This window comes from Ambystoma mexicanum, chromosome 4q, assembly GCF_040938575.1.
Source record: "Ambystoma mexicanum isolate Mex_15411 chromosome 4q, UKY_AmexF1_1, whole genome shotgun sequence".
In the NCBI taxonomy this organism is placed as follows: Eukaryota; Metazoa; Chordata; class Amphibia; order Caudata; family Ambystomatidae; genus Ambystoma; species Ambystoma mexicanum.
The window spans coordinates 661,021,735-661,048,850 of NC_090928.1; the positions used below are offsets into that span (position 1 = coordinate 661,021,735).

Below are 27,116 nucleotides of genomic sequence, written 5' to 3' on the forward strand. Positions count from 1 at the left end.
TTCAGCAAAGATCATCTTGGGGTCAGTTGGTCCCACCAACCCAAGGGAAGAAGTTGTCCGTTCCAGGCTTCTCTAGTCGATTTGGAATGGGAGCTTCAGCAATGCAGCAGGGCTTCACCGGGCAGTTCAGCGGTCCAGGAGGGTGCATCAAGCTTCTCTTCCAGATTCCTTCATCGGATGTTTCGCCCAGTGGTCGACTCTGCCTTCTGTTCAAGAGACCTCACCTTTTATGCAGGTTTCTCTCATTCATGCACAGCCTAGCTGTCACTCGCACAGCAGTGTGGCTGTCCTTCAAGGACAGCCAGCCAGCCAATCGGCACTGGATGCTTTCAGGTAACCAAGGAGACTAAGGACAGGGAGGTTTGGGCACCTCCCTCTCTTCCTGCCCTGCCAGACACACTGGAGCCGGAGGCAGGTTTCAGCATTGAAGCTCGCCAAAGGCAAAACAAACACAAGAGTTAAACCTGGTTTGGAGTGCAGAGTAACACCCAAGAAAGACCTCACAATCAAGAAATGGCGAGAAAAGATGGCCAGGAAAACTTTGACGCAAGAGTCACCCATGGGCGCTCTACTGCAGCTGAGGATTCAGCCTGCAGTAAAAATGCACAATGGAAGGAAAATTAAACCAGTGCCACCAGCCGGTTGCCAGACATTTGGTCGAAAAAAATTGCTCGACCAGACAAATGGTCGAACCAATTTGGTCGAAAACCAAATAGTCGAATTTTTTTTTTATTATTTTCACCCCTTTTTTTTATTTTTCCCAACCTCCTTTTTTTTTCTCTAAAAACCCCTTTTTTTTAAAAAACGAAAACCCGAAAAATAAATATATAAATATAAAAAAAATTCGACCATTTGGTTTTCGACCAAATTGCGTCGACCAAATGTCATTCGACCAGTTTTCAGTCGACCAAATGACTGGACACCCCACCACCCATTACATGTAGTGAGGGTAACATCAAAAATGTTACATGAGTAAGTAGAAAAAGGGGCTTCCAAGTAACCCCCCAGTACTTCCACATAAGATGGGGTGTACTGGACCTACATAAGAAAAACAGGTAAGTAAAGTCAATTTCACTTTACTACTCTTGGGAACAGTAGTTCATCCAAGAGAAGGTATTCAAACCTTATGAGAAATCCAAAGGACTTCTCTGGGACACTGCACTGAAGGTGCTGTGTGTCACAATACAATAGGTGCGTATGGAGTTAGTCAGACTCCAAAAACAAAGAAAACAGAGTCCAAATCAGATCAAAAATACATGAGTGAGTGAGAAAGTCTCTCACTCCAGGATAGAAATTAAGTCCTAAAGTCCAGCAAAAGAGCTGGGGGTCTCTAGGGTTGAAGGGAATTAGCACAGAAATTAGAATTCTCCCGAACACTCGTTTCCCCCCCCGACCCGCGACTAAGGGACAGGAGGATTTAATCCACTCCTGGATGAATCTCCAAATCCACTCGGTCATACTTTCTGGAGAGACCATCAGCATTTTGGTGATTATACCCTGAACTGTCATCAAACCCATGTAGGCTGATTGACCACCTTAACAATTTAAGATTCTTCCCCTTAATCTGCATTAACCATCTCAGGGGTTGGTGGTCTGTCTGAATAACAAAAGTAGAACCATACAAGTATGGTTTAAACTTCTCCAGAAACCACACAATGGCAAAACACTCCTGTTCAATAGTTGCCCACCTTGTCTCACGGTCCTTCAGTTTCCTACCGATGAAGCAGGTACGGTGTTCCCTGCCTTTCTCATCCAGCTGACTCAAAGCTGCACCTATGCCTGTGTTAGAAGCATCTGTCTGTACAAATGAAAGATTGGTTGTAGTCGGGAGCTGTTAGGCAGAATCCTGTGCAGTTCCCTTGGGGACCACTGCAAAAAGATTAAGACTACAGGAGCAGCAGTAAACCCAATTGGTAGCAGCCCGCACCACCCAGATTTACCTGGTAGCTGTGGCTGAGCAGTCAGACGTCTCTCAAGAAGAGTAGGGCAGTATGTAGAGTATACACAATAGGGCCAAAACACAGTAGAGCAAACAAACACTGACCAGAGCTTTGTATAAAAAGTATATGGTTATTTATTTAAAAACACACTTAAAATAATATACCAACACTCAGAAGTAAAAGCAAGTTAAAACACAATCGGATGAAGTATACACACCTTCCTTAATAACTATCAGACAATTCAGGGTTAAAGCACACTATATGTTAAGACAGAAGTGAGTGCTCCAATAGTTTAGGTTAAAATGGGGGGAGAAAAGGCAGAGCATAAAATAAAACAGTTCCCAACACTTTTTAAGAAGCAGAGCAAAGGGAAGAAAGGCAGGTTATGCTGTAGAGCCAAAGTTCATAGGCCAGGCCCACTTTAAGTGGAGCAAGCGAAAATGTGCCCAGGATCACACGGTTTAAAGTGCACTAAGAGTCTTTGCAAAGTGTCAAAAAGGAGTTGGAATAGTTCAAGAAACAACGTTTAGCAGGTCTGGGGCCAACCCAGTATAGAAGTCAAGGATTTAGGGGACACCTTGAGCACTCTGTAGAAAAGGAGGCCAGGCAGGACACAGTACCTTAAATGGGAAGGAAGCTCCAGCGGGGGCAGTTGTTCCTGGCAGTGGTTGCAGTTTGTTGTTCCAGCCAGAGGAAGAGAGGATCTCGTCGTGGAGGAAGTCTGGAGTCGTTGCACTGCCCAGGTATGAAACCAGCCGCAGAGTTCCTGATTTAAAAGGTGCAGTCCTTTTATTCGCGGTCAAAAGTGGTGAGCTTGGCTATCCGGCCGCCGGGGTGCTTGGCACCGGCGATTCGACCAAGTAACGCTTCTGGGAGAGAAAGAGGGCGAACTGGTTGGTCCCACCAGCTCAAAGGGGAGAAGACTCTCCAGCAGAAGATCTTCCCTGTCGTCTGAAAAGTGGTGAGTTTGTTGCAGCAGGGCTTTACCGGTGATGTCATCGGGTTGCAGGTGGCTCAGCTTTTTCCTTGTCGGATTCTTAGGTCCTGTGGCGACTTCTGAAGTTCCAGTCCCAAGGCCCTGCTTTTATGCAGAAAAACCCCCATTCATCAGCCTAGCTGTCAATCACACATGCTAAGTGGTGAGCCGGGCGGCTCACCACTGGGCCAATCGGAGCAGAGTGCGACTTGGGTTGCTAAGGCAACGCAGTCCAGGGTGCCAATTCCCCCCTCCACCCTTCCTGTGGAACCCAGACAGAGTGACACCACTTGGAGGGCTTCTGTGGAGAAGCCCGACAAAATAGTGGAACAAAGGGCTTGACCTTGGTCAGAGTTACAGAGACGGACACAAACGCCATTTTAGAATCGAGTTCTGGCAAAAAGACCCAACCAGTGATTTAATATTAAATAAATAAACCGGCGGTATCTTTAACATTAAACCAAAAAGTGGTGCGTTTAAAATCCATGGGAAAATCCCATAGAGAATATTCCGGTATCATATTTTGCGTGATAACCACTGCCACCAGCCAGAAACTCGACGAGGGGGGACGGGACAGTGCCCCATCGAAAACAGACCCAGGGGCAATCGAATTACCCCTTACCAGAACTTCCACAATCTGATGGTTTGTACTGGTTCTGTTCACAATTTTGGACTAGTAAAGCCAATGGTGACTTGACATGCCCAGGGAGACAGTAGTCAGTCCCAGGGTATGGAGTCTGTTTGGGGGTCGCTGTGACCCCCCCCTGTGGTACTGCACTGAGGGTGCTGTGTACCACACATAAAGAAAGACAGATGATACCCTATGGAGTAAAAAGAAACCCCATAGCCCATAAGCACATAACAAGTCAAAGACATACCTCAAATCATGCATAGGAGTGGGAGTAAAATAGTCTCACTCTTAGCAGGTGAAAAAAACAAACCCCAAAAATCCAGCAAAGCTTCTGGGGGACTCACTAGGTTTGGGAAATTAGCCTTATAAGAGAATTCTCCCTAACAGGAGCTCTCAAAACTGGAGCTTGACAAAGGGCTTTCTTCAGTCCTTTAAAAGCCTTTGTGCACTCCTCATTCCACCGTCTTTCTTGTGGAATTTGGGTGAGGAGATCACATTCAAGGGAGATGCTATGGTCCCATAGTTCCCAATGAAGTTCCTATAGTACTCGGTGAGACCTAGGAAGGCTCTCATTTGGGTTTGAGTAGTAGGGGTGGCCCAGTCTTGTACAGCTTGTACTTTGCTAGGCAATGGCCTTATTTCACCTCCTCCTACCTCATGTCCAATGTAGACCACTTTGTTCTGACCAATTTGACATTTACTAACCTTTATGATCAGATGGCCCTGTTCAAGAGCCTGTAAAACATATCCAAGGTGGTAAATATGCTCTTCCCAAGTGGGGCTGAACACTGCAATGTCATCCAAGTATACCATGCAGAAGTCCTACATCCCATTCAGAACTTTATTCACCATCCTCTGGAATGTAGCAGGTGCATTCTGTAGTCCAAAAGGCATAACCTTAATCTGGTAGAGGCCTCCTGGGGTTGAAAATGCAGTTTTCTTCCTGGCATGGTCTGTCGGAGCGATTTGCCAATAGCCTGAGGTCAGGTCAAATGTACTTAGGAACTTGGCTGAACCAAGTTTGTCCACCAGTGCATCTGTCCTAGGTAAAGGATGGGCATCAGTTGTGGTGAGTGCATTATGAGCTCTATAGTCCAGTCCACACAGAATCTCAACTCTTTGGTTCCTGCTTTGGGCACTAGTACAACTGGACTAGCCCATGGACTGGTAGATGGCTCAGTTACCCCAAGATCAAGCATCTTCTTGACCTCTTCCTTTATGTGGGATCTTACATGGTCTGACATTCTGTAACCCCTGCTTTTGAGAGTGAGAATATCATGCTGGCCCCAAGGGGTCAAGCTTGGTGTTAGTGAAAACAGGAAGGCAAACTGATTTAACAGAGCCTTGCACTCCTCCTGTTGTTGCAGAGTCAGATCTGAAGGGGTTGTCCCCTGAGGAGATTATGGAGAGGTTCACTCTCCTCCACCTCTTGGTCAGAGGCTAGAAGCAAAGCTCCTTGCTCTGGTCTGGAAACCTAAGCCTTCAGACGGTTAGTGTGAGAGACTGTAGGGCTTCCTTGGGATTGCCCAAGTCAACTAAATAATTGACCTCTCCAAGTTTACCCACAACCTTGAAGGGTCCAATCCATTTGTCCTGTTAGGCCCTCTGCCTTGTAGGTACCATAACTAGAACATGCTGCTCTGGAGTGAACTCCGCCATGTTGGCCTTCTGAGAAGGCCATGCCAATGTTTGACCAGAGCCTGACCTGCTTTCAAGCCATCAGAAGCTTCTGTCATCTCCAGAGGCCTAGCACATAGTCAGTGATTCTCACTGGCTTGAGGGAGGGAGGGTGCACTCTCCAACCTTCCTTGATCAGGGCCAAAGGGCCTCTAACCGTATGACCATAGAGCAGTTCAAAGGGGCTGAAACCAACCACTGCTTGAGGGACTTCTCTATAAGCAAAGAGAAGGCATGGCAATAGAAGGTCACACTTCCTCCTAAGGGGTTCCTCTAAAGCACCTCTCATGCTATTCTTAGTTTTGTTAAACCTCTCCACCAATCCATTGGTTTGGGGATGGTAGGCTTTTGAGAACTTGTAGGTTTTTCCACATGGTTTGCATGTAGTGGGACATACAATTTGACCCCCTGTCTGAGATGGCCTCCTTAGGAAAACCTACCCTGGTAAATATACCAAGGTGGGCCTTAGCCACTGCCTGAGCAGTAACAGTTCTCATAGGTATAGCTTCAGGATACCTGGTAGCATGGTCTACCACAACCAATATAAATCGGTTGCCTGACGAAGTTGGACGGTCTAGGGGACCAACAATGTCAATCCCCACCCTCTCAAAAGGAACTCCCACCACTGGGAGGGGCACTAAAGGTGCCACATTCTTGGCTCCAGTCTTGCCAGAAGTCTGACAAGTGTGATGGCTCTTACAGAACTTTTCTACATCAGCCCCCATCTTGGTCTGGTAGAAATACAGAGATAACCTCATTGGTCCTCTTGAAACACAAGTGGCCAGCCAGAGGAATCTCATGGGCTAACTGTAAGAACTGTTGTCTCACCTCCTGGGGCACTACAAGTCTCCTGGGGTAGACACAGTAGGTTCACTGTAGAGGAGGTCATCCTCCCAGTACAGCCTATGCTTCCCTGGCTCTTGCCCTTTGAGCTGGAAAGCTGTTTGTTGACTATGACCTTCTAGAGTGGTACACTCTCTTTGACCTCTCCTGAAGTCTCCCCTACAGCGTCCACCTTCTGCAAGTAAAGTTTGCAGCTCAGGATGGTCTTTAGGATCCAGATCTCCAACATAGGGAAGGTTTCCTTCCAGCTCCGTTTTACCTGTAGCTAACTCTTATGAGTTTGGTTGTTCCTCCCACTCAGCCAGGGAAGGGGTCACTGGGGTGACCTTGGACTGTCCTCTCGGGGATGTCGTTGTCCTTTGAATGGGTTTAGGTGTTAAACCTTTCGTTTTCCCTGAGACCTTGGGTTTTTCCTTTGTCCCTTAGTTCTTCCCGGGAGTAGAAGGGTGGCCTTCATGTGGACTTGGAGGTAATAGCAATGTCCTCAACCTCCCATTGAGAATCATCCAAAGTTGTCTCTCTGTCCAATCTTGCTCCTGTTTTCTCTTACTGGAGGGCCTGGGGGTGCTAGATATAAGTTTTTAAATCATTACCCAGCAAGACTCTCCCATGCACCTCATTTGTACAAGGAGGGGTATTCTAATAGTCATACCCTTACGTCACGTCCCCTTTCCTCGATACTGTATGGGTGTCCTTCACTAGGGACAGAACCTTTTTGACCAGCAAAACCTTCTTCCCCTTTAAATTTAGAGGCGCGCGGGGGCGTGGCCCTGGAGCATGCACTCGCCTGACTCTGCACTCGCCTGACTCTGCCCACTGGGGCACCACTCCCTAGTTCCCTTTTCTGTGTCGACGTGAACGGTCCTATTTCACCAGCGCTCCTTGGTTTGGCATCAGCCATGTCATTCCACGCGCTCTTCCCTGGATACTTTCTTCTATCTTTTTTTGTCTTTTTCAATCGGGTACATGGTCCTCCGACGCCACAGTCCTCCCCGGCGCATGTCGACTTCATCAGGGTTTAGCAGGTGGCCAGCCTGCGAGGGGCTCGTCCCTACTTCTGACCCCCATGCTCTTTACCTCCACTGCCTTGGCCCTGACCACGGCTGGGAAGGTTGCACCATGTCCAACGCTTGGACTCCACGCGCACTGAAGAACAAGCTATCCAGGTGGAGGGAGTTCTTCGAAAGATCGCCTCCGGAGGACGTAAAGGACTTCGTCAAACATTGAGCAAGGGCCAAGACAAGGCCACTGTTAACCATCGCACCCCGCACGGGCGACTCCTTCTTCCCAAAGAAGCACCAGAGCAGGAGGAACCTCTCAGGTTCTCACACCAGCACACGTACCAAGGCTAGTCCAGCTACAGGCCTTACAGCCGAGGGGTCTCCGGATCCTTCCGGTGTCAGTGCTGAGGGACCGCAAGTTTTTTTTTACTGGGGCGACACCCGAGCGACAACGCCCTAGTACCGGCATTATGTCCGAGGGGGCGCCTTCACACAGCACTACCGGCATCTCTGCCGGGGGCAATACGCCTTCCAGGCCCTGTCCTGAGGTGTAGGGTAGGCCTCATGTTCTAACACCAAGCGTCTTGGAGGAGGCTAGGCCCAGTAAGCCAGGCACCACAACCTCGGCACGTGGCACACAGCTCGACAAAATGGCCACCACGCCAAACAAAAGGGCCACTTGTCCGGTACCTCCCCTAGGAATGGAGCGGGTAGAGGAATGAGTTACAAGGTGGAACTGGTGTCAACCAGGTATGTAGCCTACAGCTTATCCATCAGCAGCGCAGGGCAGGTTCCCCCTGCACCACATGCAGAGTGTGCCCCGACAGTCTCCAGTCACTCCATCAATATCACCTGCCAGCTCTTCATCCTCCGAAGACCGGTTCTTCGAAATGTTCCTAGCGCTGATGCGAACCCCTCAGATGGGGGGCATCCTTAGGGATACTATATTATGTTATTTGGAATTCATATAGCACTCTATATATCATTAGTATGAACTCAGTGCTTGTAGGTTGAATGCCCTCGGGGACCACTGTCCTGGTCAGTAGAGAGAGTGTTGTAGGGTGCATGGGTGCACCAGTTATGTGTGCAGCTAATGTAATTGCCTGATGGTGGCTGCATCCTAGCATTAGGTGTGATGGTGATATCAGTTGAATGTGTGCAGTTTATAGGGTGGAAACCCAGACTGGGTTCTGGCTGTGTTAGGCCTGTAGGACGCTTAAGTGTGCAGCTAGTCCGGTTTGTCATGGGGATGTAGCTGTTTTTTATTAGAGTGATGGGTGTTTATGGGGTGGTGTTCGTATGTGAGCAGCTAGGCCGAATTTATCGAGGGGTATAGCTGTATTACAATTGTGTGCTGGTGTAGAGTAGAGAGTAAGCGTAGTGATATGATGTGATGTTTCATCCACAAAGCGCCTAGGCACAGTGCGCTTTGAAGTCGCTAGATAAGCGAGGGAACGGGGAGAATGCAAAGACACACTTGCAGTCCTTGAGCAGCACGAATGTGAAGACTAGCTACTGTACGCAGTCTGGAGGACCCAGACCGTGCACGTGCTAAGACACAGACAGGAAGGCATGCCTGGGAACGGTACATAGGGGCCGTAGGGGTTGGGTACACACCGACATCATGGGACTATCAGGGACATGCTCCCACCAGTCACCCCACCAGCACCCATAGTCATTCCCCCTATGGCTCGGGTACCATAGGCCCAGCGCGCACCCCCACCACCCCATCTGGCTCCTTCGATTCCAGCTCCCCTGCCTCCCACAGTACAGGTGGTTCCACACCAGCCACAGGCTCCGGTCTCTACACCACAACCCACGGCGCCCAGTACTCCACCACCCACTTCGGACCCTCCGGTGGACACAGACGAGGAGGAGGAGGACCCCGACACGTAGTCTTCAGCCAGGGCCTTCCACGAACGTCTTGCTGATCTGGCTGAATATTTGGGCCTTCCTCAGCCCGAGGTAGAACAGCTCAAGGAGGGGGTCTTAGCAGAAGTCCTCACCCTAAGATCCCCCTGCCAAAATGAGGATACCGATGCAGAAGGATGTCATTGCCCTGGCAAAAAAGGAATGCTCAAGCCACACTCTGCCCAACCGGTCAGCCATCGCCTCAACGCCAAGTATAGGCAGATGGAGGGGGATACACTCTTGCTTTCGGCTCATCCTCAAACACACTCTTAATTGATAGCTGCAGCGTCACTCTACTCTAAGCCTCAGTCGCCCTCGGCCACCTCATCCTCGACGCTGCTATGCCAGGAGGAGATGATCTTGGAAGCATACGGGAAAAAGTTGAACTCCAATGTCTCCTTGGACCTGCGTCAAGCCAAGGCAGATGCCATGCTGGCAGCCGTTAACCAAAGGCTCTGGCGGGAAATTGCGGACTTCCTCCCATAACTTCCGGCGCAGAGCAAAGCGCGCTTCAAGGTGAGCCTAAGAGAAGCCAGGCTGGTAGCTCAGGGCATCATGGAGTCCACAGTGGCCCACATTGATGCCTCTGGCCGGGCCATCTGCATCGCTGCGGACATGAGAAGGACTGCCTGGCTCAGGGCTACTAAGTTTAACCCCGACGTCCAGGAACGCATATTGCACCTTCCATTAAAGCGTAGGGATCTCTTCCACTCCACCACGGATGAGGAATTAGATAAATACTTTGTGGTTTGCAAGCTGTTCTTTTTATCTATTCTTACGAAGGCCACGCACAAGGCGTACGCCCAGTTACATCAATGCTCCCACAAGCGGCGGGTGCTGGGGCTTCCAAGAACGGAGGTCCAGACAACCTGACCGTGTTCCGATTCAGCACCGGAGGAAACAACAAAAGGGGGTGGCGGCAAGAGTTTTTTCCTATCCCCTCCTCCGCAACAGCCTCAGAGGGAAAGAAGGCATGACATGTCCCTTCGGGTCCATGTGTCTCCAGTGGGGGGCAGGCTTGCCTTTCACGTGCAATTTTGGCGCCAGAACTTTTCTGACCTCTGGATCCTATCCGTAGTCTCCACGGGGTACCGCCTGCCAGTCCCTTCCTCTCCTCTCCTCCCCTCCTCTCCCTCAGATTGGGACAGCAACTCTGTTGGCGGAGATCTGGTCGCTCGTCGGGACCCAGGCTGTGGAAGTCCGAGCCTCCTAGCAAGGATTGGGCTTTTATTCCAGGATTTTCGCCACACAGAAGAACCACCAGGCTGGCCTGAGAGTTGTGTGGGACCTTTCCACCCTCAATCTCTAACTTCCTCTACAAAAATTCAAGATGGTTACGCCAGCACTTATTACGGAAACACTAAACAGGGGAGACTGGATGTGCTCCCTGGATCTGAAGGACGCGTATCTACACATCCCGATTTGGCAGCCGCATTTTCCTTACTGAAGTTCAGGATCATGGGCAGCCATTACCAATACAAGGTGCTACCCTTTGGCCTCAACTCGGCACCCAGGGTATTTACCAAGTTAATGAATGCAGTGGCAGCCCTCCTCAGGGCCCAGGGCCACCATGTCTACCCATACCTGGACTGGCTCGTCCGGGCCACATCTCCAGAGGAGGTTCACCTTACCTCCTCCGCACTGATGAACACACTCCACAACCTGGGGTTCACTATCAATCTCAAGAAGTCTCAGCTGCAACCCACGCAGACCCTGACCTTCCTGGGCCTCATCTGGGACACAGGCTCCGAGAGAGTCTGTCCCTCGGTGGACAAGATCGCGGCCATCAAGAGAGCCACAACTCAATTCCTCACCAGGGCAGTGACCTCGTCCTGGTGGTACCAACAACTGCTTGGTATTATGGCAGCGGTACTGCTGGGTGTACCCCACATAAGACTCAAGATGAGGATATTACAGTTACACTTTGCAGCCTTACGGAGTCAGGAGAAGTGCTCCCAAGCGGAACCTGTCAGCATGCCTCCCTTTCTACACTCAGACCTCGAGTGGTGGTCCGCGGACTGCAACCTGCGGCAAGCCGGCCCCTCAGGTCACTGTTACTACAGATTCCTCCCTAGAGGGCTGGGGAGCCACTCTGGACAACCACAGCGACCATGGTGTCTGGACTCGACAGGAGTCCCACATCAGTTGGCTAGAATTGAAGGCCATCTGGCTGGCTCTCAAGGCCTTTCTCCCTCTTATAGAGGGCAAGACAGTTTCTTATCCAGACTGACAACTCCACCAGCATGTGCTATGTCAACTAGCAGGGGGTACACGATCTGCCCCCACCCCCTCCTCCACCACTGGGCAACCTAGCTGTCAGCATGTGGGAATGGGCCCTAGAGAACAACATCTACCTCATGGCTGTCCACCTTGTTTGGGAGAATTCTCTGGAATGTGCTAATTCCCGCTACCTTGGAGACCCCCAGCAACTTTGCTGGATTTTGAGGACTTGGTTTTTTTAACCTGGAGAGAGTGAGACACTTTTTTTCTCTCCACTCTCTCATGTATTTTAATGTGATTTTGAACTGTTTCTTTTGTTTATGGAGTCTGACAAACTCCATAGGCATCATCTTTTACATTGTGTGTCACAGCATCTTCAGTACAGTGACACAGGGAAGTCTTTCAGATGTCCCAAAGGTTTAAATACCTTCTCTTGGATAAACTATTGTTTCCAAGAGCAGTGAAGTAAATTTGACTTTACATTGGTAACTTTCTAGACCCAGCACACACCATCAATAGGCTGCTGGACGGGATACTTAGTATCCCCTTTGTCTAGCTTCTCATGTAACATTTTTATGTTAGCCTTTCCTCGATAAATGGCTGGTGGCAGTGGTTTACTTTTAACTACCGTGGTGTGCATTTACTGTGGGCTGCGTTTGCAGCTGCAGTAAAACACCCAAGGGTGCAATTTTTGTCAAAATGGCCCCAGTCTTCTTTTTTTGCCATTTCTTCTTGGAAAGGTCCTTCTTGGGATTTACTCAACGGGCCAAACCAGGTTTGGTCCCTTTGTTTGCTTTGTCTTTGGCGGGATTCACAGGTGAATCCCGCCTCTCTCTCCCGAGTGTCTGGTGGGGGCAGGAAGTGAGGGAGGTGCCTGAAACACCCTGTGCTTAGCCTCCTAGGAGACCCCACTCTGTAGTGATTGGCCGGCTGACTGTCCAGAAAGGACAGCCACCCTGCTGAGTGACTGACAGCTTGGCTGGAATGAATGGGAGAAACCTTCATAAAAGGCGAGGCTTTTTGGCTTGGAAGTCAGTCGACCACTGGACGAAGGAACCGAAGAAGAACTTGAAGAGGACGCCTGCTGCAACTCCTAGACCGTTGGAGCCCTGCTGCTGTGCTGAAACTCCAAATTTATGTCGACAGAGAAACCCCTGCAAGGACGACTTCTCCCTTTGAGTTGGTGGGACCAATCAACTCCAAAGTAAGCCACCTGGACATTCTCTCGGAGCTGGTTGAATTTCCACAGAGTTGCTGCTGGAACCGAAACGCCAGGGAGAGGAAAAACAGATTGTGTGCGTTGCTTTTAAGTTGGCAAAGAGCACCAAGAAGATCCTCTGGACTGCCAGGAAGCAGGACTGACTGAGCCTGAGCCCCCTCAACAGAGTGCGGGACCCCAGAAGCAAGGAAAGTCCATCTCGACAGAGACCATGGTGTTACTATTTGCGGTAGTCGGGAAGAGCTGAAACGCCGAATTGCCACTTGTTTGAAGATTGCTGGTTGCGAGCGGTGACCGTCCCATTGCGGTGCAGAAGTCCCCAGAAATCCTCCCTCTTGTCCCCAGAGCTGAGACCCAGGAACAGTGAGATCTGCAGAGCTGCACAGGAACAGAAGTCATCTGCTGCATTTTTCTTCAATCTAAAGATACTGTCAAGTCTGAGAGAACTTACCCCTTGTTGTGTAACTACACTTGTTCTCGGTTGGTTAAACTTGTTGTGGTTGCTCTGTAGAGTTACTGACCGCTTCTTTACTTCACAAGCCTAAACAGCTTGTGGCCCTACTTTGCATTCTTCTTTCTACAAATACTTTTAAAACATTGTGCAAGACTTTTACCTACCTCTGAGGCGTGCTTCAGTTTCACCTAGACGTTTGCTCAAATTGACTTTGGCTTAGCCTGGCTCCCTAATTGACTCTTCTTCCCTCTGTGAATGTGTTTGGTCTTCCGTCCAGGAAAGGGTTAACTAACGTTGCATTGAAGTTTTATCAAAAGTACTTACCTGCTTTGAGAAATATTTGTGAGATCTCTTGTTGTGTCATAACCCTTCTCTTTGACAAACTCTTAAACCTGATTCTAAATGCAACTGTGATATATTAATGTCCTCAGCACTCTAACTATTGAAGTCACATGAGGGTGTAGGTAGTGCCTGTGGGCCATCCCAAAAGGGTACTTACTAATTTAGAAATATGAAGAGTGTGTGTTTTTAAGTGTATTTGAGTATTACTTTTATATTACCCCCTTCTGAAGAAGGCTTACTCTAACTGACTGACAAATAAATTAATTGTTTATTCAAGAAACCTTGTGTGTTTATTTGAATACTTGTCCCTGTGAATCTATGCATAACTCCCCTACAGCTCATATTGACCCCTCTTGAGATGGGCCTGGCTGCTCAACACGCTGCCAACCTGTGTAGTACAAGCTTATACCAAAGGTTGGGTTCCTATTGCTAGGAGGTCAGGGTTGTTGTAGTGCACCCAAAGGGTACTGCATACAATCGTGCCTAACACACCTCCTGGGGGAGTCCAACCTGGAGGCGGACAGGCTCAGTAGACTGGGGGTGGACAATTACGAGTGGCAATTGAACGACCTGGTACTGAAGGAGATCTTCCTCACCTATGGGCATCCCCAAGTGGATCTGTTTGCCTCCTGGGACAACAGGAAATGCCAGCAGTTTGCCTCCTGGCAGGGGCAAGGCTGCGGCTCCCTGGGCGACGCATTCCAGATATAGTGGAACGACATGGTGGCTTACGCCTTTCCGCCCACACCCCTGGTCCACAGGGTGATCTACCAAGATAAAGGAGTCGTGTCACCTCTGCATCATTCTGATAGCTCCATGGTGACCGGCAAGACCGTGGTCCTCCGAGCTGCTCAGCCTATCGGACAGGCCACCCATTCACCTACCACTGGGCCCAGCTCCTCTCCTAGCCCAGCAGGGGTGCAGAGTTCTCCACCCCGCTCCCCACAAACTAGCCCTTGCAGCGTGGTTCCTGAGCAGGTCACGCTAAAACACTTGAGCCTCTCGCAGGCCAACCTAGAGATCATCCAGGGCGCTAGAAGCAAGGCTACTAGGAGCCAATGTAAGAGTAAATGGTCTAGATTCTGTCATTGGGCCGACTCTAAGGAGATCGACCCCCTTAGGTGCACTTTGGATGACATGCTCTCCTTCTCAGCATACCTCTCCCACTCCGGCATACAGGTGGACACGTTGCACACCTATTTAGCAGCCATAGGGGCTTACAGGAATTCAGAGGAGGGCCTCTTCTCCTCCACCAACCCGGTGGTCAAGTGACATTTGGCTGGCCTCCACAGACTCTATCTGCCAATAAAATGAGCCGCACCCTGGGTGGGACCTCAATGTAGTGTTGGGTGCCTTAGCGCATGTTAGGACAGTTTTTCTGAAGTCCAACTAAGGGCTTAGTAAAACCATTCAACTGAGGCAGTACAAGACTCCATTCTTAGTATAAGGCTGTACCACCTGAGTTCATGGTAGCGTAGACAGAGTAGCCAGAGGGCTGTAGAATCAGTACAAGCGAAATTGTAATAGAAATGATCCAAAGAAACACTGAAACAATATGTATGTAAAAATAAAGAATTTATTTAAAAACAAGTAGGCGCAGATAAATCTAGGGGTAAGTAAGCACTAAAACATTATGACATCACAGTATAAAAACACACCACTACACTTGAAAGTACACAGGCCCAAGTATATACCTTATTTGAAGTGCCTAACAGTAGTTCTAGGGAAGTCAAAACCTTTTCATACGCATTCAGTATAGGTCAAGCCTATTCTTGGGGAGTAAAACCAATGGTTACTTTTTTACAATTACATTCAGTAATGCAAGGGCAGTATACCCTTCCAGTTGTATAATGATTCTCAGTACGAATCACTTAATCAGTCAACTGGACAATATACTTTTGGTGACTAGTGGAACACTTATCTAGGTGCAGTAAAAACCTATAACTACTTTTGTGATAACAGTTATACCTGGTGAATAAAACCTAAGGATGTAATATACAATTGCAGGTGCTTTTGAAATCGGGGAACCCCAGATTGAGGTAAGCAGTAACTCTTGTAACTTATTTTGGATGCCACACAGCTAACACAAGGTAAGTAAAACCAACATACTTTGTTTAACCTCACAATGAAGGGGAAAGAAAAACCCAATGGTACACTTTACTGAATTGTTATTCTAGGTAGGCAACAACAACTTATTCTGGACAGGCTAGCAGCAGGTCAGGGGAGGCGAGACCCAATTGGGGGGACACTCATACAATTATCCTCAAAGGACTAATCTGGTGATACCAACACTTTACTTTTGGGAAGTGGCACAACCTAATCACAGGAGAATAAAATGCCTTCACATCTACTTTCTATTAGACTGGCAAAACAGTAGCTAAGGAAGAAAAGATGTTAACCATACTTTCAATAACAGTGCATCACACATTCAAGATCAGTAAGAACTTTTGTAACTGTTCACTCTTAGAATTGCAGTTACCGAGCAACTCTTTAAAAGTAAGTAACTTGACACACTTATTTTCTTTTCTAAACGGAAGTCCCAATCCCTTAAAAGTCTTTCCCTTATTCTTGGAGCCTGAGTGTGTGTTAGGCAGAGTTTGCATGCAGTAACCTCTGGGACCACTACACACAACTTTGACTACAGGTGTAAGCCAAACCAACCTTTGGTATAAGTCTGTGCCACACAGTTATTGGTAGCGAGCTGAGCAGCCAGGCTTATCTCAAGAGGGAATGTGAGCTTGTAAGGGTGTTACACAAAGGTCTACAATGACAAGTATTCAGATAGACACTTATACTCAAGGTTTCTTGGTAAAACCACCTATTAATTTATTACACAATCATTTATAAAGCACTCACTAAATGAGGCAACCAATATCACACAAATATTATACTACAATACTGATTACTAAGCAGTTGTGCTCCCTTGAAGTAGGAGCCAAATAGCATTGAAGTAGGAGCAAAAAGGCATAAGTTAATGAAACGAATATTAGTTACTCTTAAACAGTGCAAATAGTTGGAGTTCACCAGAGGAGTTGATTCAATGCAATAGGTAGGCCAAAGTCAATGGTCTAGTGTCTTGTATAAGTAAAAACAGGGTGGTATTTAAAACAGAAAAGTCTTTGCCACGGTTCTTAGATGTAGTTCACAGAAGAAAGGTTCATATGTCGGATCACAAGGTGACTAGGCCTGCATGTTGCCAAAGTTCCACAAACTTTCGTGGGGAGTGGTAAGTTCTCTCGGTCGGGTTTTCACAGTACATTGTATTGAAGAAAAAGATGCAGCTGAAGACTTGTGTTTTTGGCAGTTCCTGCAGATCTCGCTGTTCCTGAGCCTCAGTCGTGGGGACAAGAGGGAGGACCTCGGGGCACTCCGGGATGGGTCACAAAGCTGGCAAATTGGCAAATCTTCAATTCCGGTTGCTGTTCTTCAAGCACACAAGCTGGTGTCCTTCCCCCTGGTTAATCCTAACCAGCTCTGGGAATAGTATCCAGGTGGCTTACGAGTTGATTGGTCCCACCAACTCAAAGGAAGAAGTCGTCCTTGAAGGGGATTCTCTGTCAAGATGAACTTGGCAATTCGGGCCTGCAGCAGGGCTCCACCGGGAAAACCAACGGTCCAGTAATTGCAGCAGCCATCCTCTTCCAGCTCGTCTTCGGTTCTTTTGTTCCAGTGGTCGACACTGCCTTTCATTCCAAGAGACTCTCCTTTTAAACAGTTCTCTCCCATTCATTCTATCCTAGCTGCCACTCACCCAGCAGGATGGTTGTCCTTGCCGGACAGTCAGCCAGCCAATCACGCCAGAGTGCATTTGGGTCTCCTAGAAGACTAAGCACAGGTAGTTTCGGGCACCTCCCTCACTTCCTGCCCACCAGACACTCGGGCACCAGAGGCGGTCTTCAGTCCTGAAGCCCGCCAAAGGTGTAGGAACAATGGGACCCAACCTAGTTTGGCGCGCAGAGACAAACTCTAGAAGGACCTTTCCAAAAAGAAATGGCGAAAAAAGGTGACTGGGACCTGTTTGAACAAAAGGGGCTTAAGGAGCCATCTTGAAAAACATGGCTCCCACGATTTTTAGCTACCTGTTTTCGCGGTCGGGAAAAATCAAGGTAGTTGTAAAATAACTGCCACCAGCCATTTTGATTGGAAAGGGTAGCATTTGACTGCAACATGAGTTTCTAGACATAGGTGATACTAGGTAACCCCTCCAGCACTCTATTGTAAGATAGCGTGTGCTGAGTCTAGGAATTTTAAGACTAGTAAAGTCAATTTAACCTTAAATTCTCTGGGAAACAGTAGTTTATCCCAGAGAAGTTATTTAAACTTTGGGACAGCCTAAAAAGCTTCCCTGTGTCACTGCACTGTGTCACATAACCTCAAACTTTCCTGCATACTTAACGCACTTACAAACTCAAACAACCACCTCTTGCACCGCAATCCGCATGCACTTCACCACACGGCAACAACACATAAGCTGCACCAATAGCACACGAGGCCTGGCATTGCTCCGACACTAGCACCAAAGGCTCAGCGCACGGTGTATACCGAGATGAAGCTGCCAACAGAACACCACCGCTTTAGCTATTCGAATCCCTATTCATCCCACTAACCGATCCCGCCTTCTAGTTTGTAAATCCGCCAGACCGCCCGGGGACCAACTCTGTTGGTGACGGTGCGCGGTACAAATACCTCCAACATTAACATGAAAAGATGATGCCTATGGAGTTGTCTAAAACTCCATGATCAAAGAACACAAAAGTAAAACACACATCAAAATACATGAAGGAAATTAGCATGTTTGAGAATTATCCCTAACAGTTACATATTTGCTCCCTTCTAAAGAAGGCTTATTCAAACTGACTGTTAAATTAATAAATAATTGTTTAATCAAGAAACCTTGAGTTATACGTTTTATTTGGATAATTGTCAATGTGAAACTCGATGTTGCAACCCTACAGCTCACATTGAACCCTATTGAAATAGGCCTGGCTGCTCAGTCACTCTACCAACTTGTGTAGTACATGCTTATACCAAAGGTTGGGTTGACTATTGCCAAGAGGACAAAGCTGGTGCAGTCTCCCACAGGGTACTGCATACAATCTTGCCTAACAGCTAGTCATCATATTCTCTGCTAGAATAGAGAGACGTGCCAAAGACAGGGTCTGATGGGCATTGGCATACTAATGGGGGCCAATTAAACCACAAGCATCAATTGCGTCAAGGGAACCTTAGGAGACTGGGGTCTCTTCTGCATGCTGCCACCACATTCCTGGAGTAGGTCTGGTTTGGACTATGCCTTGCTTGGCGACCTGTCATGCATTTGGACCAGACAACTGTGGTTGAAATACGCTTTCCCTAAAATGGGCATTTTCCTAAAGATGAATGATCCTACAATTTGTGTTTTTAGTAATGAATCACTTGATGATACGCATAACATTGTTTTCCAACTTTAGCCCTTCCATGTGTAATCTGGTTCAATTTGCTTCTTAAAATCTAGATCAAAGAGAAGCTATTGCAGCTGACGGAGAAGAGGAAAGAAATGATTGACAAGTGGGAAGATCGATGGGAGTGGCTCAGGCTGAGTAAGGACATTTCATTCCAGCTTTGCTGCATGCGTTGCATGCTCTACACAATATTTCACTTACTGTGCTCCTATGTCCATGCAGCTCGGTCCCAATGGATGACTTTTTTCCACAGATTCCTCATCTAATGAAATCTCCTCCAGGTGCAGACTCGTCCAGAATTTCTTTTTACAGCCACAAAGGGTTATTGCGCAGTTCCAATCGCGACTATCGGAGCATATCTGGCTCCCTCAGCACCATTATTTCCATACACTGTGTTTATATGCTGAGTGGTCTGCACCTCATTACCACCTCTGCTCTTTTCCACAGTGCAGACGCTAGAGTTACAGACCAGCCACTATTTTCTATGGATACTTTTCGAATCATGTTGTCTCACAAGTCATGCTTCAAGCCATCTAAGGAGGGTTCCTTGGCCTGAATCATTATTCAGAAGTTTGTTGTAAAGGCCAGTCCCTGGCCATGGAAAACCACATGGCAAAGGTGTTCATGTCCCAAAGCAACAATGGCAGAGACAGATGTTCACCTGCCAGAGGTGGTACTTTCAGAATCAGGCCGGCCCTTGTGGGGGAGGGAGGAAAGGTAGAGGAAGAAGTGATTCAGGTTATGCAGTGGGTCTTCCTCTTCCAAGCAAAGTCATCTTTAGCCCAACATCATTGCCACTGCCAAAGTCTCCAACAATGAGTTCCAGACGCGGCGTGTATACCTACGCTTTGCAGGTTAGTGGCATGCACAACCCCATGTTTTGCAGCAGCACACCACTCCTAGCCCTGATTCTGCCAATCAATGCAGCCTTCTTGGTGGTTTCACCCTTTCACTGAGTTTTTGAGGAGTGGGATGGAACAAGAAAGGTCGCCATGCCAAAAGGATTTTGATGCTGTACCTATTTTTGATTTCGACCTATTGGCCGTGTTTTGGAGTCTAAGTGAGTGGATTAGACACATCCCCCATTCCAACATTACGGGAATACCCCTACCTGCCAAAGATGGATTTTCATGTTATCATTGTGTGCTTTCACCATTTCCGGCCCTCTTGCCAGACAGGGTATCCAAAAAACTAGATGGATGTGGGAAGAAAGTTTTTGCCTTGTTTACCCTTGCTCTGAGGTGTGTGAAAGCAATGTGTACGCTAGATATGGAAGCAATATTTTGTAGGATGTGGTGGCAAACCCCTCCCTCATAATATGAAGTATCATTTCACCCAAATGATTATGAATGGCAAAGAGAGGTAAAATATATTTTAAGGATGGTGTTGGACACTATAGATTATGTGGAAACGTCCTCTACCCACAGGAGCAGAGTGCACGGGCGCTCCTACATGCAAACAGGGTTGACTTGCAGGTCAAATTGCTAGTCTTGTTGTTGGGGAGAATGTTCATTTTAGTGCTAAATTCCTCCCACCTTAGAGACCCCCAGCTCTTTTGCTGGACTTTAGGACTTTTTAATTTCAACCCTGGAGTGCGTGAGCCCTTTTTCTCACTCTCTCATGTATTTTGACCTGATTTGGATTATGTGTTTACTTAGTTTTTGGAGTCTGACAAACTGCATAGGTGTCTGCATTTTGTGTGGTGACACACAGCACCATCAATGCAGTGTCACAGAGAAATTCTTTAGATTTCTTATAAGGTTTAAATCCCTTTTCTTGTGTGAACTACTGTTCCCAAGAATAGTAAAGTGAAATTGACTTTACTTACCTTTTCTCTTGGTAGGTCCATCACACACCATCTTACGTGGAGTGCCGGGTGGTTACTTAGTAGCCCCTTATCCTACCTGCTCATGTAAAAAAAAATGTTTACCCTCACTACTTTAGATGGCTGGTGGCCGTGGTTTAATTGTCCTACCGTTGTGCTTTTCTACAGCAGGCTGAATCCTCTGCTGCAGTATAGCACCCTAGGCTGACCATTTTGTCAAAATGGCCCCGCTCTTCTTTTTTCACCATTTTCTGTGTGAGGTCTTTCTTGGGTTTTACTAAGCGTGCCAAACTAGGATTGAGCCCTTCGTTTTTTTTTTATTTGTATATGATTACATTGTAATCTTTACAAAAATATTTCCATAAAAGTCATACAACTAAAAAGGTTACATACATACATAATAAAAAGAAGCAGCTATCTCATACACAAATTTCTTATAAGAGAATCAAGTTGACATACTCTCTACCAATAGTTCAAGAGACAAAACATATACATATACATACTGACAACACGTATCTTATTTTTCTATCCTACAGAAATTCTTCAGGAATCTTAATACAGCCAGTTGTAATTTCACTCTTTTTGCCGTGTAACATATCCATCCATAAAAGATCTAAATCAACTCATTCCGTATTTGTACATATTGGCTAAAGCTGTCAATTCATTCCTTCCTTAGCCCATCACACTCTGTCAGGATGTGTACTAGTGTTTCACAAATTTCATTTTTTCTACAGAATCTACACAGGTAAGGGTTTTCAAAGTCACCAGTTCTTATGGCCATTATTTCCTCTGTTTTGAGCCCTTAGTTCGTTTTGCCTTTGGCAGGCTTCAGTACTGAAACATGCCTTTGGCTCCAGTGTGTCTGGAAGGGCAGGAAGTGAGGGAGGTTCACAAAACTCCCCCGTCCTTTGTCTTTAGGAATGCCTGAATGCACCCAGTCCTGATTGGCTGGCTGTCCTTTCAGGACAGCCCCCCTCCTGTTTGAGTGACAGCTAGGCTGCGCATGAATGGGAGAACCCTGCTTAAAAGGCGAGGGTTTAGGGACTGAGAAGCTCTGGAAGGGACGACTTCTTCCCTTGGGTTAGTGGGACCAACTAACCCTGAGACAAACTCCACTGGACCACCTTCCCCGACTGGCTGTACTTATTTGCTGCTGCAGGTACTGAGTGCCAGGGGTCGAGAAATCCGTAGTCGAGTGCAACGTCTGTGATCCGGCCAGAAGCTCCAGGAGTCTCCCCAGGACCCTCCAGAAGCAGGACGAACAGAGCTTGAGTCCCCACACCAGAGTGCAGGACCCAAGGAGTGAAAGAAGCCCAACCGGTATCCAAGATCCACAGTGGTGCTGTTTACCGAGCGCTGAAACCGTGAAGTGCCGCTGATCCGAAAAGAGCCCGTAGCTGCCGCCAACCTCTGAATTTCTGCCGCAGGAGTCCCCAGACGTCCTCCCTTTTGTCCCCATGACTGATGCCCAGGATCTGCATCGCTGCAACCAGACCGAAGCCAGCTGGACCACTCTTCTTCTAACCAAAGGTACTGTTCTGACTTGGGGTGCTTACCTCAGTGTCTGTATTTTGCTCTTCTCAGTTTAGACTTGCAGTAGCTACTTCGCTAGAGTTGATTTCAGCTCTACCCTCCGCAAGTGGAACAGCTTGTGACACTACAGTTATTTTTCTTCAACAAACTCTAACATTGTGCAAAACTTTTGCTATCTAAGAAGTGCCTCAGCTCCATAGACTTTGCTCCAATTTGACTTTGGCTGTCCTGGCTCCCTGCAGACTCTTCTTTTCCATTTGACTTGGATTCTTACTGTCCCTCATAGGTGATAAATTGCTGTTTAATTATTATTGCTGGGAAAGGTTTTTATCTATACTTCATTGGAAGATTGAAAGTGTTTACATACTCTCAGAACCTATTTAACCTTTTTCCTTCCTTTAACCTTTCCTTTCTGCAAACCTCAATCTACAAACTTTACTAACGTTATATGAATGCTATTACTGTCCTAGTTAGTGAAGTAACCTTTGGATATAGGAAGTGTGTAAAAATCATCTCTAAAGAGTATCTACTAGGTTTGTGTTGATTCTGGAAAAGTATTTTAAAGTGTATTTGATTGCTTCATATATTGCCCTTTTTAAAGAATGTTTTTTAAACAACTGTTAAATAATTATTTATAACATAAACCTTGAGTGTAAGGTTATTTGGCTGCTTGTATTTGTTGATTTCATTGCTACAGCTCGCATGCACCCCTCTTGAGATAGGCCTGGCTGCTAAGTCAATGTTGGGGAGAATTCTCATTTATGTGCTAATTCCCTTCTACCTTAGAGACCCTCAGCTCTTTTGCTGGACTTTTGGACTTTACATTTATTTTTATCCTGGAGTGAGTGAGACCTTTTTCTCACGCTTTCATGTATTTTTATCTGATTTGGACTCTCTTTTGGGTTTACCCTTTACCCTTTTTGTTTGTGAAACGCAGCACGCTCAGTGCAGTGTCACAGAGAAGTCATTTGGATTTCTCTTAAGGTTTAAATACCTTCTCTTGGATAAACTACTGTTTCCAAGAATAGTGAAGTGAAATTGACTTTACTTACCTTTTTCTCTCGCTAGACCCAGCACACACCATCTTAAGTGGAGTGCCGGGGGGTTACTTAGTATCCCCTTTTGTCTACTTTCTCCTGTAACAATTTTATGTTACCCTCATTACAGTTAATGGCTGGTGGCAGTGGTTTATTTTTCCTACCATTGTGCGTTTTTACTGCAGGCTGCATTCGCAACCTGCAGTATTGCAACCATGGGTGCCCATTTTGTCAAAATGGCCCAGGTCGTCTTTTTTTGCCATGTCTTGCTTGTGAGGCATTTCTTGGGTTTTTCTCTGCACACAAACCAGGTTTGGCCCCTTTGGTTGTTTTGTCTTTGGCGGGATTCACGGGTAAAGCCCACCTCTTGCTCCAGCGTTTCTGGAAGGGTAGGAAGCGAAGGAGGTTACTGAAACTCCCTGTGCTTAGTCTCCTTCGTTACAAGAATGCACCCAAAGGTGATTGGCTGGCTGTCCTTGGAGAACAGCCACCCTGCTGTGTGAGTGACAGCTAGGCTGCGAATGAATGGGAGAAACCTGCATAAAAGATTAGTTATTTTGCAAGGAAGGCAGTCGACCACTGGACGAAGGAACCGAAGAAAGAAACTGGAAGAGAAGCTTGCTGCACCTCCTGGACCTTTGGTTTGCCCGGTGAAGCCCTACTGCAGTGCTGAAGCTCCAATTTTTGTATCGACTAGAGAAGGCCGGAAAGGACGACTTCTTCTCTTGCTGGCTGTAGTTCTTTGCTGCTGCAGGAACTTTGTGCCAGGGGACAGGAACACCAGGAACGAGTGCATCGTCTTTAAGCCGGACCTGAGCTTCAGGAAGATCTTAAGAACTCCCTTGAAGCAGGACAACCCAAGCCTGATCCACCTCAAGAGTGCTGGACCCCAGAAGCAAGAGAAGCCCACAAGGTGTCCAAGAACCGTGGTGCTATTTGCGAGTAGCTGAAACCGCAAAGTGCCGCTGATCTGGAGGAAGCCCATTGCTGCTGCCGACCTTCAAAGCGTAGTGCAGGAGTCGCCAGAGGTCCTCCCTCTCGTCCCCTCGACTGAGGCCCAGGAACAGGATCTGCAGGACTACAACAGGATAAGAAGCCAGCTGGACGACCATTCTTCAAACCTAAGGCACTGTCTGACTAGGGGAAGTTGCCTCTAGTTGTATGTAGCTTGCTTGCTCTCACTGGAGACTTGCATTTGCTGCCCTTTGCAGAGTTTCCTGCATCTTTGCTCTTTCAGAACCCTCCCAGCTTGTGGCCCAACAGTGATTCTTTTTCTACAAACTCTCTATAACATTGTGCAAGACTTTTGTGCGATCTTCCAGAAGGGCCTCACCTCCCCTAGACTTTGTTCAATTAACATTGGCTGTCCTGGCTCCCTTCAGACTCTTCTGACCCTTTCATTTTGTGTTTATCCGTCCCTTCAAAAAGTCATACATAAGTTACTTGTATAGCTGGGAAAGGCTTAACCTATACATCATTGGGGTCATTGTAAAGTACTTGCCTGTTCAGAGAAACTTGTTAACCATTGTTTCCTTCCCTAACCTTCTCCCTTTTCCATAACTCCAGTATTGCATTTAAGTGTTAGTGATATATCAATGTCCACAGTGTCCTAGCGATTGAAGAGTGAGAGTGAGAGATCTCCCAAAAGGGTATATACTTAACTGAAGGAGTGTATATTATTGTTGCATATTGCCCTTTCTAGCAAAGACATGTTTTAAAATTGACTGTTAAATTAATAAATAATTACTTTAATAAGAAACCTTGAGTTTAAGTGTTGTTTGAATACCTGTCACTGTGAATCTCTGTTACACCTCTACATCTTGAGATACACATGGCTGCTCAGTCACTCTACCAACATGTGCAGTACAGGCCTAGACCAAAGGTTGGGTCACCTATTTCCAAGAGGTCAAGGCTGGTGTAGTCTACCACAGGGTTACTATATACAATCTTGCCAACACTCGCACTACCATCTTGTATAGTACAGACCTATACCAAAAGTTAGATTACCTAATACCAAGCAGATAAGTGTTGTGTATTCTCAAACACAGTGTTGCTACACCAATTCTAACCTAACAGACGGTTTGGGTGTCCAATAAGGACAGCCAATCCTCCAGTGGAAACTGGTACCTTTCAGGCAAGGTGAAAGACAAAGGGCTGCAGAGTATTGAACTCCTCCCTCGCTTTCTGCCTCCTCAGACACTCTGGAGCCTCTGCATGGAATACAAAGGTGTCCTGCCAAAGACAAAACTTCAACCAAGGTCATTCCCACCTTGAATGGCAGAAGACGACCTAGGAAACAACAAGCAAATGAGATATGGTGAAAAAAGGAGCCCACCATTCTAGTAGGATGGTGACTCTCCTGTGGATTACAAAAGCTGATTTGACAGCTTGCGAGTAATGACTAAAAGTCATAAAAGTAGTTTCACTGCCACCAGCCATTCAAATAAACTTGCAATTATAACATTTTTACCAGGTAAGAAAGCGCCTCGAAACACTTGTGTATGGGCGCGTTATAAATGCCATATCATACCATATCAAAGCAGATAAATTGTATGCCCCCTCCCCCACAGCACTCCACATAAGGTTGGGCGTGCTGGCTCACTAAAATAAATGTAAAGGGGATTAGAATACCACTTTACTGCTTGGGAACAGTAGTTCACCCACAAAATATTAAGAGAATATACAAAGGGAAGCCCAAAGGGGCAACCCAGCCTAAGCCCAAGAGTTATAGGCCTAGAGAGGGGTCCAATTTGTCTGTCCACCTCTTCCTCAGAAGCAGGAGGGTCAGAGACTTTACAATTGGATGGGCAATGATGGAGCTTGGTTGGGGCTCCCATTTCCCTACTATTCTGACCTTAGATTTGCCTTGGTTAGAGGTCCACTTACTAACACAAGGACTTACAGTGGGGGGTCTACGGTTCCTACAGGCTCAGAGTGGTCTCTTAAGGTTGCCTCTAGCCAATTTGGTTTGCTTCTGTTTCCTCTCACTGGGAGGCCTGGGGATACTGGACACTACTCCTAGAGTTTTTAAGTCATTCCCCAACAGGACTCTCCCAGGCACCTCACTTTGAATACTAACAGGAATCCTCACGGTCATATTGTTACACTGAATGAGAGCTGGTAGAATTGGAACCAGTTGGACAGGACCTCCAGCAAATCTAGTGGGACCTTTGGGTGCCTTAGCAACATACTCAGGCTTGAAAAAGCTTTCCTCCACAACTGTTCTGCTAGCCCCACTGTCTCTCATGGCATGGGTGTCCTGGCCATTGACAAGAACACTGTCCATATAATACCCTTTGGAGTTCTCTGGAATGGAGTATGAACATCCATTTTCTGTTTCTTACCCAGACCCAGGGGCTGTAAGAATACATTGGCTTGAACGCCCAAGGGTTCCTCAGCCAATAGTTGAACGTGAACACTAGCCATGTGTACTTCTTCCTCAGGGATGCAGGCTAAAGAGGCAGTGCTGACCCCTGCAGGTTTACCCTAGCAACTGGGATCTCCTTTCAGATGGTATACAGACCCACAGACATAGCATTTACCAAATGCTCTTTGCAATGGGAGTTTCTGCTGACCTCCCTCTGGTTGGATACCAGAGGATTCACTAGGCCTACCTACTTTCCCAGGGGATCTACCTTTATGTGGGATGGGGGCCTCTTCTGGTTGGTGGGAATTAGTATTATCCTTATTCTCATCTTTGTGCTGCTTCCCCTGATCCTTTTTATGAGTGGCCCCAGAATACTTATGAGTGGCGCTGTTGGCCACCCATGAGTCGGCTGCTCTTGCCAACTTTTTCGGTCAATCTCATTTGAGTCAGCCAAGTGCTGTCTCCGCTCAGGAGAACAGGCATCAAAAATAGATTCCAATAAAAAAAGATTTCTCATTCCTTCAGAATTGTTAACTCTGTAACCCTTTACCCAACCATCTAAGTTCTTCAAACATTCACGCACCCAAGTAGCCCGATGGGCACCATCATGCTTTTTGAGGGTCCTAAACCTCTTAAGGTATTGGGAAGGAGTTTTACCCAAATCTAGCTATCAAAGCTAGCTTCACATTTTCATACTCC

The 27,116-nt window shown here is 47.1% G+C and overlaps 1 protein-coding gene across 2 annotated transcripts in view; it reads left to right on the forward strand.

Annotated features, from left to right (window-relative positions):
- SPTBN1 (spectrin beta, non-erythrocytic 1) overlaps positions 1–27,116 on the forward strand; it is a 964,524-nt gene that overhangs the window by 806,711 nt on the left and 130,697 nt on the right. For both annotated transcript variants that reach the window (XM_069608234.1, XM_069608235.1), the window contains one exon: positions 18,709–18,793. In XM_069608234.1, the coding sequence (XP_069464335.1) occupies positions 18,709–18,793 (85 nt within the window). The remainder of the gene's footprint in view (positions 1–18,708; positions 18,794–27,116) is intronic.